The 13,580-nt window shown below is 40.7% G+C and overlaps 1 protein-coding gene across 1 annotated transcript; it reads right to left on the bottom strand.

Moving 5' to 3' along the window:
• Positions 1–6,650: 6,650 nt before the first annotated feature.
• Positions 6,651–7,379, bottom strand: LOC118646753. The gene has a single exon (XM_036290347.1). It carries the CDS (start codon positions 7,377–7,379, stop codon positions 6,651–6,653), a length of 729 nt encoding a protein of 242 aa, XP_036146240.1.
• Positions 7,380–13,580: the final 6,201 nt, after the last annotated feature.

Below are 13,580 nucleotides of genomic sequence, written 5' to 3'. Positions count from 1 at the left end.
TTCTTGAGCGGTTTCGTTTGACTTTTGTTTCAGGGAGTTAAATTCGAGCTGCAAATGGGCGGTGCTGCGCTTGCCCAGATATTCATTTTCTAATTCCCTTTTTAACTGGTCGTAGTTTTCTATATCGCGAGTGTGGAAATCCATCATCGCCTTGCCCTTGAATTTGGTACATAGTATCGCGTCGAGGAGTATGAATTCGTCCGACGGATGTATGTTTTTCATCGCATAGGAGCTGGCGTTTAAAAATTCTCGTACTCGTTCCCTTGAAGTTCCATTAATTTCGGGGATCATATTTCGCGCTTCTTTCAAGCTTAAATTGTAAGTGTTGGTCCCATGTCGATGTCGTACATCTCGGGGTGAGTGCCCATACGACAGATCTAACGCATGGTTAGTCGGTTGTCGCGTATTTCTAGCCGTTTCTCGCGGCGGCGGCTGTGCTTCGTGTCGGTTTCCAAGCTGGAAACGAAGCTCGCGAATTTCGAATAGCAGGTCATGGAGCATCATATTCTCCATGGGATGCATCGGTCGCCTATGAATTTGTGGCGCCGTCGGTGAACTTCCGCTTTGTTCACTTAAATTATTACGGAGCTCTTGTGCTTCCTCTTCGGGTTCTTCCCGGATTACGCGAGGCGACGCATGTGGTAGGGAGCGTGTCGACGGTCCCGCTACGTCTGTCCGCGTTGGTGAACGTGTGTCCATATTGTCGTTTATTAGACTAAAGTCTGGTCCCTGTATCGGGAACGCGCGTTCAGTCGTGATATTTGGCGAATTTGCTCGACTATTCAAAAGTCGAAGCGCGTTATCGAATATTTCTTCTAACGCGTCTTGAACAACGTTAAACGCTGTATCAGTGTTTTGGTCGGACATTTACGTTCGAGTGTAAGCGCGTGTGCTGAGTTCGCGTTTTATTTCGCGGTATCGTATGTCGCGCTGCGCTAGTGCGTTTGCATTCGTATGCCTTTGAAGTACAGTAGCTATCTTAGCTATGTCTTTTTACGGTAATCGCGGTTACCGGGGGTCAACCGATATTTTGCTCTATTTGTGCTACAGTTTTATGTCGTCCTACGCTCGTTTCGCGTTACAATTTAATGTTTGTCGGACTTACATAAGTACGATGAGCTGCATGGTGCGGCGATCAGCTGAGCCTTGTCGCGGTAGGTCTCGGCGTCGTCTCGAGTTTCTCTCTTATCGCTGACGCGCTATGTACGCTCCGGCGTGGCTGGCTTCCTGGCCTGTACAGCTGATTGCTCGGTGACGCTTGGTTCCTCTTGGATCTTCCTTTTGGCAGTGCAAATCCCACCGCTGCCACCACTGTTGTACCCCTCGTTGTGAGTACGATTTTGGGATCGCTGCCAGAGATCTCGCGAGGAAGGTATTTCGTCACATACACCGTTATTTGTCTTGAACACTTTTATTCTTGTATTCAGTTACAATAGTTAGATCGCGACCCCGCAAGGCAGAGTGTCGCGTCTATGAACTTGTTGTCCACGACCCCGCAAGGCAGAGTGTCGTGGTGGTATATTTAGTATAAGTTATCTCGGCGATACACGACCCCGCAAAGCAGAGTGTCGTGTGTAGTCTTAGTTTGTCTACTTCGGATTGACCCGATCCTCACCTTCTTTCGCCGGTTTATATATCCGATAATTCGGTAGTTGGATCGAAAGAAGGGGAGGATTGCGTGAGGGCGTAAATCGGTCAGTATTCCAAATTATTGCTTAGACAGCAAGTGCTGTCTAAGGAGCATTGCGCTAATTGTCGAGCGGATTGCGCGAAACCTCGCGCGATGCGCTCGATGCTGACTGCAGCTGACCGACTTACGTCATCGTGTTACTGACACCTTATCGTTATGAGTGTGTCACTCATAACAATATGATAAATTGGTTATTAATGTTGGAAACAAATTATGTAAAAAATATCAAGATTCTCATTTTTATGATATAATTCGACAAAAATTGCGTCAAATTGGTCGTTTATTTCTCGAAATAAAGAAGCAAAATCGACAATTTCTTTATAATCTTTTCAGCAGATATGTACGATGATTGTCTTAAAGCTGTCAGAACTTTTACAGGTTCATATGAATCGGGAACTGGTTTTAAAACTCTGTCATTGGCCACATTGTTAGGCACATTACTAAAACAATTATGTAAACGATGTATTACTATAATGATAAAAAGACGAGATAAAGTAAAACGAAAATTAGCAGAGGAATTTTTAAGTTTATTAACAGAAAATTATTCCTCTTCTATAGCTCGAATTGCTGTTGAAACTCAACTTATGAAAAAAAGACATTCTAAAAAATTAATACCACTTTAAGACTTTAAGAAAATATTAAAAAATTAAAAATTTTTTTAAACAATAAGTTGAAAATGGCTCACGGTTCGTTAAAGCAAACGTTTTCTCTCAAAGATTAGGAAGCATGTTCTCTCAAAGATTGGGAAGCATTGGCAGAATGTTGTTTATTATCTATTCAATTATTTAATCGGCGTAGACCAGGAGAAATTGAACGTGTTTTAATCGAAAATTTCAAAAATTATGAACAAGTAAATGAAAGTACAATAGGTACAGCTTACCAATTACTTAGCAATAATGAAAAAAAGCAGCAGAAAAATTTGTCCGAGTAACTCTCAGAGGAAAATTAAGACGTACTGTGCTTATTTTACTTCATAAACAAATGGTCAATAATTTACAATTACTTCTGAGCTATCGAAAAGAAGCAAACGTACTTTCAAATAATCCTTATCTTTTTGGCATGCCTGGCACATTGAAAGGAGATTACCGTTATTTACAAGCATGTGATTTGATGAGAAAATATTCAGAGAAATGCAGAGCATTGTACCCAAATCGATTGCGAGGAACCAATTTAAGGAAACATTTAGCGACAACATGCACCAGTTTAAATCTGAAAGATTACGAGATTTCTGACTTGGCTACTTTCATGGATCACGCTGATAAAATACACAAAGAGCATTACCAACAACCAATCTTAAGTAGAGAAATATTCCAAGTTTCAAAATTATTAGAAATTGTACATGGAAAAGACAGCGATGAAGAAAACGAAGAGAAAATTAATATAGAAGAAAATAATTTTCATCGTATGTCACGTAAATTTATTTCACTTTTTGTATATTTTAATAATAATTAAATAAATAATACAAATAAAATACAATACAATATCATGCAACATTTTATTTTAATAACTTGGAACAATATATTATGTAACAAAATAACGTTTTTATTATTATAACGTTCTTAGTTATTAAAATCAAATATTGTACGATTAAAAATATAAGTTATTAAAACTTTAAAAGTTTCATTGTTTATTTTTGCTTCTCTATAAAATATAATAATTTCAAAAAAATCCATATAAAAATATGTAATAAAATATTAAATCAGTTATCTAACATCAAGTTATATTCGATTTAAATTTTTACAATACTTTATGCTAATAATATTATACACAAATTTTTAATTTTAAAGAAATTTGTACTTATAATTATCTCAATTCTTTACCATTGTTTTAAATAATTCATTAATAGATCTTAGTTTACATAAGTGTTTGTTCTTTCGCGTGTAAATCCCGGGTGTTGGAGATCCACGGGCGACGCGATTCGAGGCACTGACCTCTGTTTGATTATCACGAAGACGAACGCGGATGGTGGTGTGGACAATTAAATAAAAACTGTTATCGTGCAATTATCTTGAAATTTTATTAAAATCTAAGTTCAAGATAGGTCGGGCGGAGGTTCGTAACGAGTCGACGTCTTTTACAGGAGTGCTTGTGGCGCGAATCCTCGAGCAGGATCGCACCTGATCAGATGTACAAGTAAAGGTGACGGGATTTCCCGAAATCTCCCGAATTCAAGTTAAGTCGGGTTTTAAACTAAACTGAGATAAACAGGCGGCGTGTCCATGTACATCATCTGTTAGAACCGTGTGCTTTTACTCAACGCGTCAATATATATATTTTTATTTAAAGCAATACGAAACACCGCCCGCCTTGGAAGACTGTGTCTTTTAAATTTGAAACATTTGATTAATATAATTAGATACAATAAATAATTAAAATTTCGTCATTACATAAATAATAAAATAGATATAAATAATGAAATGTACAAAAGTATAGATAAACAGAGCAATATAAATAATGAAAATATAAGTGATAGAGTCAAATAAATTAAGTAAGTCATTAATAAATAAATAAATGAATAAATATTAATAAATTAACTAGATGCAGATAATTGGACGACGTATATTTATTAAAAGTCATTTGAGCGTCGTCGTCGTTAGAATTTTTTTTTTTTTAGAAATTTCTGTTTGCGAACTTAATTTTTTGTGACGCCTCGCGATCACGCGTCTCCCTTGTCTTCCTCCAGTGACAATATTGTAAGCCTGGACAATGGTCGGATGATGCTTCTTTTGGATGTGATTATAGTAGCCGATCTTACGACGCTGTTTCAGGGTGCGTCTCGCTCACTCGGCCAAGTATCCACTGCATTGGTGGTATTCCAGGCTGTCCCACGAGCACCATTCGGCCAATCGACAGCTGCTCGCCCTTATTCTCCTTCCATTTGTGTCGCTGCTGCAAATTATTTAAGTATTTGCGGCTCCACCGACTCCAAAAGTGTTGTCGGAGCTGCTCGATTTTTTGCTAACGTATGAGTCGATTTGAATTTTCGTTAGTTAAGTCATGGCACGGAAACCCGTTTAACGCGTCACCAATCAAAAAATGTCCCGGTATGATATAAGTTAAATCATTCGAATCAGAACTCAGCGGCGTTAACGGACGTGAATTAAGTACAGCCTCTATTTCATAAAGAATGGTTTGCAATTCCTCAAAAGTTAGATGTGTGTACCCACGATACGATGAAAATGATGCTTCGCAGACTTTACCGCCTCCCACAGACCATCGAAATGCGGCGCGCCTGGTGGAATAAAATGCCACGACATTTCGAAAACACAACAAAAACGTCTTATTTCCTCTCGTCTCTCGTTCGCATTGCAAAACGCGTGCAGTTCTGTGAGCTGTCGCGACGCTCCCTTAAAATTCGTATCGTTGTCTGAGTACATTGCTGATGGTTTTCCCTGTCGTGAAATAAAACGTTTAAGGGCGGCTAAGAAGGCCTCCGTCGTTAAGTCGCTCACCAGCTTAAGATGAATTGCCTTAGTGGCTAAGCATACGAATACAGACACGTATGCCTTAATATTTCGAGCGTTCCGACGTTTACCTTCCCGCACTGTTAGCGGACCGGCGTAGTCAACCCCACAATTAAAATGATCGCGACGGCACTACACGAGGAGGCGGCAAATCTCCCATCCTCGCTTCCGACGCAATTGGTTTATATCTGAAGCAAACAATGCATTGTTTAATAATTTTCCGCGTCGTCGAACGCAACGAGAGTGACCAGATAATTTTTGCCTAACCGATGACATGGTGCCCTGCAACCCCGCATGCAAATTGCGTACGTGCTCTCGTTCTATAATAAGCCGAGTAAAATGATGACTTTTCGGTAGCAGGATGGGATGACGCACGTCGCGCGAACATTGTGCATTTCCTAGCCTACCTCCAACCCGTAACAAACCGCAATCGTCCAAAAAAGGCGACAATAAAATTAGTTAGCTGGAGGAATCGATCTTCACTCCTCTCCTCAACTAACAAGGGAACCTCGCGAACGCGAAAATTCTAATTTTAATGAAACTTGGCATAAATGTAGAGGGGTAAATACATTAATTTAGAAATGTTTTATTTTGTTTACGACTGGCAGAGGACCCCCCATCGATTAGCGATCGGTGTGCGCGAATCGAAGCGCGATCGATGCGCGGGCCGCTGCTGGCGTCCGCGGCGCCCCCGACCGCTCACGGTTCGTCACTGTTCGGTGAGACATCCACAAGAGCGGTTCCACGGGCCTCGACGACGCCAACCTCCGTAAGGCCACCACTTCGACCATGCGGTAAGGACGAAGACGGCCGGCCCGGCATTTCGTAAGAAGTAATTACCCTACCGAGCGTTCGGTGGGCGGATTAATTATAATCAGGATACCGAGAGTAGAGTCACCGCGTAGCAGGGCCATGTCGATCTCCGCCTCGTATAGATTACTAATAGCGCCTATTGTCTCCTCCCTCGGGGAGTATGTCGAGCCGACAGTCGATCTCTGTATTTGTGTAAGAATTAAAGTCTCGCGACGGGATAGTGCGTAGATGGATATCACCGGGATTCACTTGCCACATACCGAGAATGTGAGCCAGGTGCGCAGTACCGAGGCGAGCTTCCGTAGATGAGAATATCTACACGGAATGCGCACATTACGTCGCAGCCCATCCCGTCTATTGTTAACGTCGCGTGTCGTATTGTTGAATGTAGAGTGTAGCCTATACAGTATAGTTTTCGAGATGTTGTAAATGCCAAGTTAAGTACGATACAGCCGTACCAGAGAGTCATGTTAACTGATTAAAATGTATTCGTTGTACAATGTTGTTGCCATCCTATTTTCAATACACGCTTATTATATTTATTAATTCGATCTAGTTATTAATGCGAGACCTCTCCTCTCCTATTCCGCGTACCGAGAAAGAACCTTGCCCCTCTGCCACTTCGTGTAGAGGCGGGCTAGCCGGCATTCGGCCGTCGTGCGAAGTACCGAGTTTTGCAATTTTTATGCGGCGCGGATTCCGCGCCTGGCGCCCAACTTATAGTAAAGGAAGTGACGAGCACGACGAAGTTGTAGACGCGAAAAAAGTAACGTTGCAGCTTGTATAACGGAATTACGATTCAATCGCTTCTCTAAGCCATAAAAACGTCGCATCGCTATTTCTCGAGTTTCGCCGATGGCCTTTATTTTCTCCTCCCTAATCGGAAGTGTTACCATAACGCGGCCATCCTTGTTCCTAACAGTATTATTACGAAAATGTTGCTCACAGAATCGCTCGATCGGAGAGTACGCGTCGCGAGGCTGGAAATCCTCCTCCACCTGCCAAAATTTCGTTAATTGATCTTGTAAATTCGCGTCACTTATCGACGTGTGTAAGGCGCGCACCTCGCAACCGCGCACATCGCGAACATTTTCGGACATACGACCGGCGACGATCCAACCGAGATGAGTTTTTTGTAATGTCGGATGTTCTTGATTTGATTTTATTGTGCCGATGCATATTAACTGCCAAAATAGTTCGACGCCTACTAATATGTCGACGTCCGAGCATCGATAAAATTCCAGATCGGCTAACTTTAGATTTCGTGGTATGTGTATTTTTTCGCGTTCGATTGGCGAGGTCGGAAGTCTCTCGGTGATACGATCCGTCAGAACACACTCTAATACCGTGGCAAAGCCGTTTAATCGCGATTGCAATTTTATTTTGACGATTTCATTGACACAGCTTGCCATGCCGTTTATGCCCGTTATTTTTATATTTCCCGCTCTTGATTTTAATTGCAATCGATTGGCACACGACCGTGTTATAAAATTTGCCTGAGGACCGCTATCTAACAGGACTCGGTAAGACTACCTCGATCCGTTTGAGTCTGTTATGTTTACAATCGCGGTAGAGAGCAATGCGTGATTATCGCGAGAAGTTAACGAGTGAGCCGTAACGGCCACTTCCCCGTCTGAGGCTCGTGATGATGACTCATCCTTTGTTTTGCCCTTCTCGGAATTTTCCACGGATTTTGAAGCAATGTGAAGTAGCGAGTTATGTTTAAGCCCGCATATCTTGCACGCGCCCGAATTACATTTCGTTGAATAATGCTTGCCCTCGCAAAAACAATTTGTACATAGCTTGCGTTTTCGAACCTCGGCTATTTGCTGCGAGGTAATTTTAGAAAATCGCGGCAATGGTAAATAAGATGCTGTCCGCGACAGAAGGCGCACGAAGGCGCAGTAGTGGCTACATGAGACAAGCGCTTGCTGCTTGACTGAGTCGTCGTGTTGCTTTTACTTATGGATTCTAATAGCTGACACCGACGACTCAGAAAATCCGCGAATTGTTTGAATGTAGGCAACTCCGTGTTGGTTAATGTTGCCTGCCATTCCTTGGCCGTTGTTGAATCTAATTTAGACGAAAGCAGATAAATAATTACGTCATTCCACTGCTCGGTAGGACGATGCAAAGCCTTTAAAGCTCGCACATGTTTCGCGACGCTGTCCGACATCCGGCGTAGCTCGATCGCGTTTTCTTTTACAATAGTCGGCAATTCAAATAACGCGCGCAAGTGAGTTTCTACTATAGCACGCCTATTGCTATATCTTTCTTGCAATAGGTTCCAGGCCACCATGTAGTTTTACTCCGTCAATTCTAACGCCACGATCACGTTTACCGCCTCACCCGTCAAGGACGCTCTCAAATATTGTAATCTTTAAAAGTCGTTTAAAGAGTAGTTGTGGTTTATAACCGAATTGAACACTCCAAAAAATAGAAACCACTTCTCGTACTTCCCGCTGAATTTTGGTACGTCCAATCTAGGCAAACGTATGTCTTGCGCGTGATTGACTACTCCGGTCGGCGTACCCGAAACCGATGTCGCGGCATCAGCGGCGCACGCGTTTTTAAAATTCGCAATTACATGACGTATTCTCGCCTTTAGGTCGAAAAATGCCTCTTCGAACGTAATACGATCATTCTCCTCGCCATCGGAGACCACCTCCAACCCGAATTGCGTATTATTGTATTCCACCCAATAACCTTCTAATCGTTCGTATCTTTCTTCAAGATTTGCCAGGGTTTCTGGCGTTAATCAGCCGTTCAAGGATTCGAAATACGTCCGTATACGCGTACATGCCCCTTTTATCGATGTACGTTTCTTTTTTAGCGCTGTGATCTGAGCCGAATGTGCCATATTTTATGCAAAGATTTTTTTTTTTCGAATAAATGTGCGATAACTTTTAATGATTAAATGCAATTAATTTTGAATGCAAAATGATTGGTGACGAGAAAACGGAATCTCCTATCTTGACCACTGACTAACATGCCGCTGCTGCGCCCGTCGTGGTGGAGGATGTCTTCTCGTTCCGCTCGTCCCTGCTGTAGCCGATTATCACCGACTGGATACGCCGCTTCCGCGTTGATGGAGGGTGCCTCCTTGATCTGATTGCTCCTGCTGCCGCAGATTAACCACCGGTGTATTGTGATGTTTCGCCGATGATTCCGCAGCCTTATGTCTTGTCCTCGTCAGTCTGCTCTGTGTTTGCTGGGTAATTACTTATTCATATATTTAATTTTATTGTCAGTATCTCCATTTGGAAAATGCGTTCGTCGACGTTGGACGGAAGAAGAAAAAAATATTACATACGCAGCTTTTCAAGATCATATTATTTCTGGAATTCAGCCTACTTTTAATAAAAGTCAGAAGTTAAAAGATGAAAACTCATATTCTCATTAGAAATTGTGCAACTATTAAGGCATGGGTGAATAATCAAATGAAGAACAAAAATTTAAATTTGTAACGAAAATTATAATTTCCTTCGATGTAAATCACGTATATATTTAGATACAATATATAAAATACATAGCAGCAACATTGTTGTAATGTTATAACATTGTAGCAATATTACAGCAATATTACAAAATTGCCACAATGTTGCTGCAATGTTTTATGTTTTCTGGGTAATTATATATATATATATATATATATATTATATATATATATATATATATATATATATGTTTTTTAATTTCATTGTCAGTATCACCATTTGAAAAATACGTTCGCCAACGTTGGATGGAAGAAGAAAAAATATTACATGTGCAGCTTTTTAATATTACATTATTTTTGGAATTCAGCCTAATTTTTCGAAAGAAATTCAGAAATTAAAAAATGAATACCCTTATATTCTCATTAGATATTGCATTGTATGAAATATTATTATAAATAAAATACTAAATGAAAGTAATAAATTGATTATTTCTGTGTGTTATTGTCTGAAATCTTGTTTATGATTATATATTCATATAGATACATGTATCCATGAATAACAATATAGTAATTTATATTTTTACAAGATCATAATACTGAAAGACTTTCAAAAACGTTTGCCATTGCTTATCATTTATTAAGAAGTAATTATAATAAAATTGATTATATAAATCTACTTTTATGTATCCTAGTTTTCAAACGTAGAAATTTTTAAACATTATTCAGTAATTAAATAGGTCAGAACTTATGCATAACCTATCAAACTCTTAACCTGTCAAACTTTTAATGGGAGAAGTAGAGCTGAAGCTTAAGCATGAGATATAAACGTAAATAAATAAAATAAAAATATTATGAGTTCTTTAAATTTCAATAATATTCTAAAATGTTATCTTTTACTAATATTTAAACACAAGTAAAGAATATTATCGAAACTTAAAAAATGGGATTCATTATATACTGAATACGTAAACACTTTATTTTAATTTCTATCAGCACATAATATAAATACTGCATCAAAGAATACAAATACAGCATGAATAATCCATAAAAAATTTTAACGAATGTATCGGGTCCATTTTCTTCGATGTATTGTTAAAAATCAGAACCGGCTGTAAAAATATTTTATTAACATGAATTTTGTTAAAATTTATGAGTTTCGTTGATATATGGTCACTGAAAAGTAAATACAAGTGAATGTATACATATGTATACATTACGAATAGTAGTTTGTATCATTTGCCAAACAATAAGTACAAGTATAAGATAATATTTTAGAATATTATCGAAACTTAAAGAATGAGGATGATTTTACATGATTTTATATTAAAAAATAACATTTTGTAATATTGTCGAAACTTAAAGAATGGGACTCAGGGTGTCTTCCCGTGCGGCGTAACTTGCATCGACCAATCATATTGTTCTTAACGTGCGCTAAGACGATTTTTGGAACACTTGAAGCATGTTAAAGACGATGTGATTGGTTGATGCAAGGTACGTTTACGGAAGTTATGCCGCAGGTGAAATCACTCTGAGTCCATTCTTTAAGTTTCGATAATGTTCTAAAATGTTATCTTTTATTAAAAGTTACATATAAGTAAAGAATATTATCGAAACTTAGAGAAGGATTTATAATATACTGAATACATAATCACTTTATTTTATTTTCTGTCAGTGCATAATGCAAAGATTGTAAATACATGAATGCATGAATAACCAATCAAAAACTTTAATCAATGCATTGTTAAATATCAAGTCCATTTTCTTCAATGTAGTGTTAAAAATTAGAACCGGCTGTATAAATATTTCTTTAATTTGTTAAAAATTGAATGATGAATTTTGTTAAAAATTATAAGTTTTGTTGACATATGGTCACTAAAATATAAACGCAGGTCAATATATACTTATGTATACGCTACAAATAGTCTGTCTCATTTACCAAACAATAAATACAAGTATAATATAACATTTTAGAATGTAATATAATATAATGCATACATATACACTTTATTTTAATTTCTATCAGTGCATAATGCAAATACTGCATCAAAAAATGCAAATACAGCGTGAATAATCAATCAAAAATCTTAATAAATATATTGCTAAATATCAGGCCCATTTTCTTCGATAATGTTAAAAATTCGGGACTTGTATCTTTTTCATCGAGAGCGTACTTCCGGGGGAGGTTCTTCGTCCCATCCTAATTTGAGAATCCAGAGTTGTTGTATTAGCCGCTTGGCGGTAAACGTGAGCGGGGTCAAGAAGCCCAGCGGATCAAAGATTCGCGCTAACTCAGAGAGAATGGTGCGCTTGGTACAGTCTCTGTCCAGCGGGTTAATTTGAAAACCAAAACTATCCGATTGCGAATACCAACGAAGCCCGAGAACCTTCAAGAATTGATCCTCGGGGGACTCGAACGACAGCAGCGATTGACTACAAAGTTTCGGACTAAGACCAGTTAAAACCGCCGAATGGCTACTGGCTCACTTTCTCAGTTCGAATCCCGCGGTCTCAAGCAAGGCCTGCAACTGCCCCCGGAGCTCGCGGGCCCTCTCCACCGACTCCACGCTCGTTACCACGTCATCCACATAGACGCAACTCCTCGAGACAGCCGCGGCCAGCGAGTAATTTATCCTTCCTTCAGCCGTCAGCCTCCTCAGACAAGCAATCGCGAGGTACGGAGAGGCCGCCAGCCCAAAGGTGACGGTCAGCAAGAGATAATCCGAGATCGGCTCGTCCTCAGAGAATCGCCAAACTATTCGCTGATAATCGCACTGATCACGGTCAACCAAGATCTGGAGGAACATTTGTTTTACGTCCGCTGTGAGCGCCACAGGTCCGATGCGAAATCTCAACAGTATTACAACTATATCTGGCTGCAGCTTAGGACCGGGCAACAACGTTTGATTCAAAGAAATTCCACTCAAGTCCCTTGCCGAAGCGTCAAACACTACGCGTAGCTTCGTGGTTGTGCTATCCGACTTGAGTACCCCGTGATGGGGCAGATAAAAAACAGATCCGTCCACGGGAAACGGCTGTTTGATCAGTTTCATGTAGCCGCTATCCAAATAGTTCCGCATGAAATTATTAAAATTTACCTTGAACTCGGCATCGAGTCTAAAACGGCGCTCGAGCGCCCGAAATTTGCTCAGAGCTATCTGTCGCGAACTGACAAAACAAGGGTTATTCTTAGAAAAGGGATACGATACTATAAAGCGACCTGACGTGTCGCGGCGTGTAGTTTGTGTAAATAGTTCCTCACAACGCCTGTCCTCCTGCGAATGCGACGGCGCGGTGGGAACCTCATCTAACTGCCAAAATCGATTGAGAGAGGCGTCCAAGGAGTCGAGAGTCACAAAGGAATGCAAAGGATGGGATGTCTGCTCCGCCACCGAGTCAACCAGAACCCAACCAAAAATGGAATTGAAGGCGTCTGGCTCACCTCTCCGCTCCACACGACGGCCATCTCGAAGTAACGATGCAAAGTTGTCTGCCCTGATCAATATGTCGACGGGACCGGGTCGATGATATCGCGGAGTTGCAAGTTTTAACCCCTCCAAGTGCTTCCACGTTCTATGTTTTATCTGACTACTAGGCATCCGAGCCGAGATGTGCCGAAGAATGGTGGCCTCTAGCGGAACACGAGCATCGCTATTGCCCGGTACCCGAATCACCAACGAAGTGCTGCCCCGAGTGGTAGCCGCCTTAGCGTCGTTTACTGCTAAAATTACAGTGTGACGATTCGTACGTCCGAAGCCGCCCCGCCTCATGCAATCCTCCGTAATGAAGTTCAATTGACTAGCACTATCCAATAAAAGGCGAACAGGAAAAGGGTTTCCATGAATATCGAGGGCCTCCGCCTGTGCCGTTGACAACAGTATGACCGAGCTCGGCCCTGCAACACTAGTCATCGTAATGAGGGGCTCCCCATCCAATTGCGCAGTGCCTCCCTCCGATTCCGACTCCGCAGGGGGACTTGGTAGACCTGAGTCCCGGTTGAAATGCAGGAGCGTATGATGCTTAGCTCCGCATGACTGACACGACCATGTTGAAGAGCAACCACTAATGCTATGGCCTAGGCGAAGGCAATTAAGACAAAGATTCGATTCCTTTGCCTTGGAGTACCGTTCTTTAGGAGCTAGTTTCAAGAAGCGAGAACATTTCAAAACAGGGTGCTGTT

Source organism: Monomorium pharaonis, chromosome 1 (assembly GCF_013373865.1).
Source record: "Monomorium pharaonis isolate MP-MQ-018 chromosome 1, ASM1337386v2, whole genome shotgun sequence".
NCBI classification, from domain to species: Eukaryota; Metazoa; Arthropoda; class Insecta; order Hymenoptera; family Formicidae; genus Monomorium; species Monomorium pharaonis.
This window is presented reverse-complemented; position numbering and strand designations above follow the sequence as displayed.

Bases quoted from the DNA above. Each gene is read 5' to 3' on its own strand.
- LOC118646753 (XM_036290347.1), bottom strand. From the start codon at position 7,379: ATGGCAAGCTGTGTCAATGAAATCGTCAAAATAAAATTGCAATCGCGA.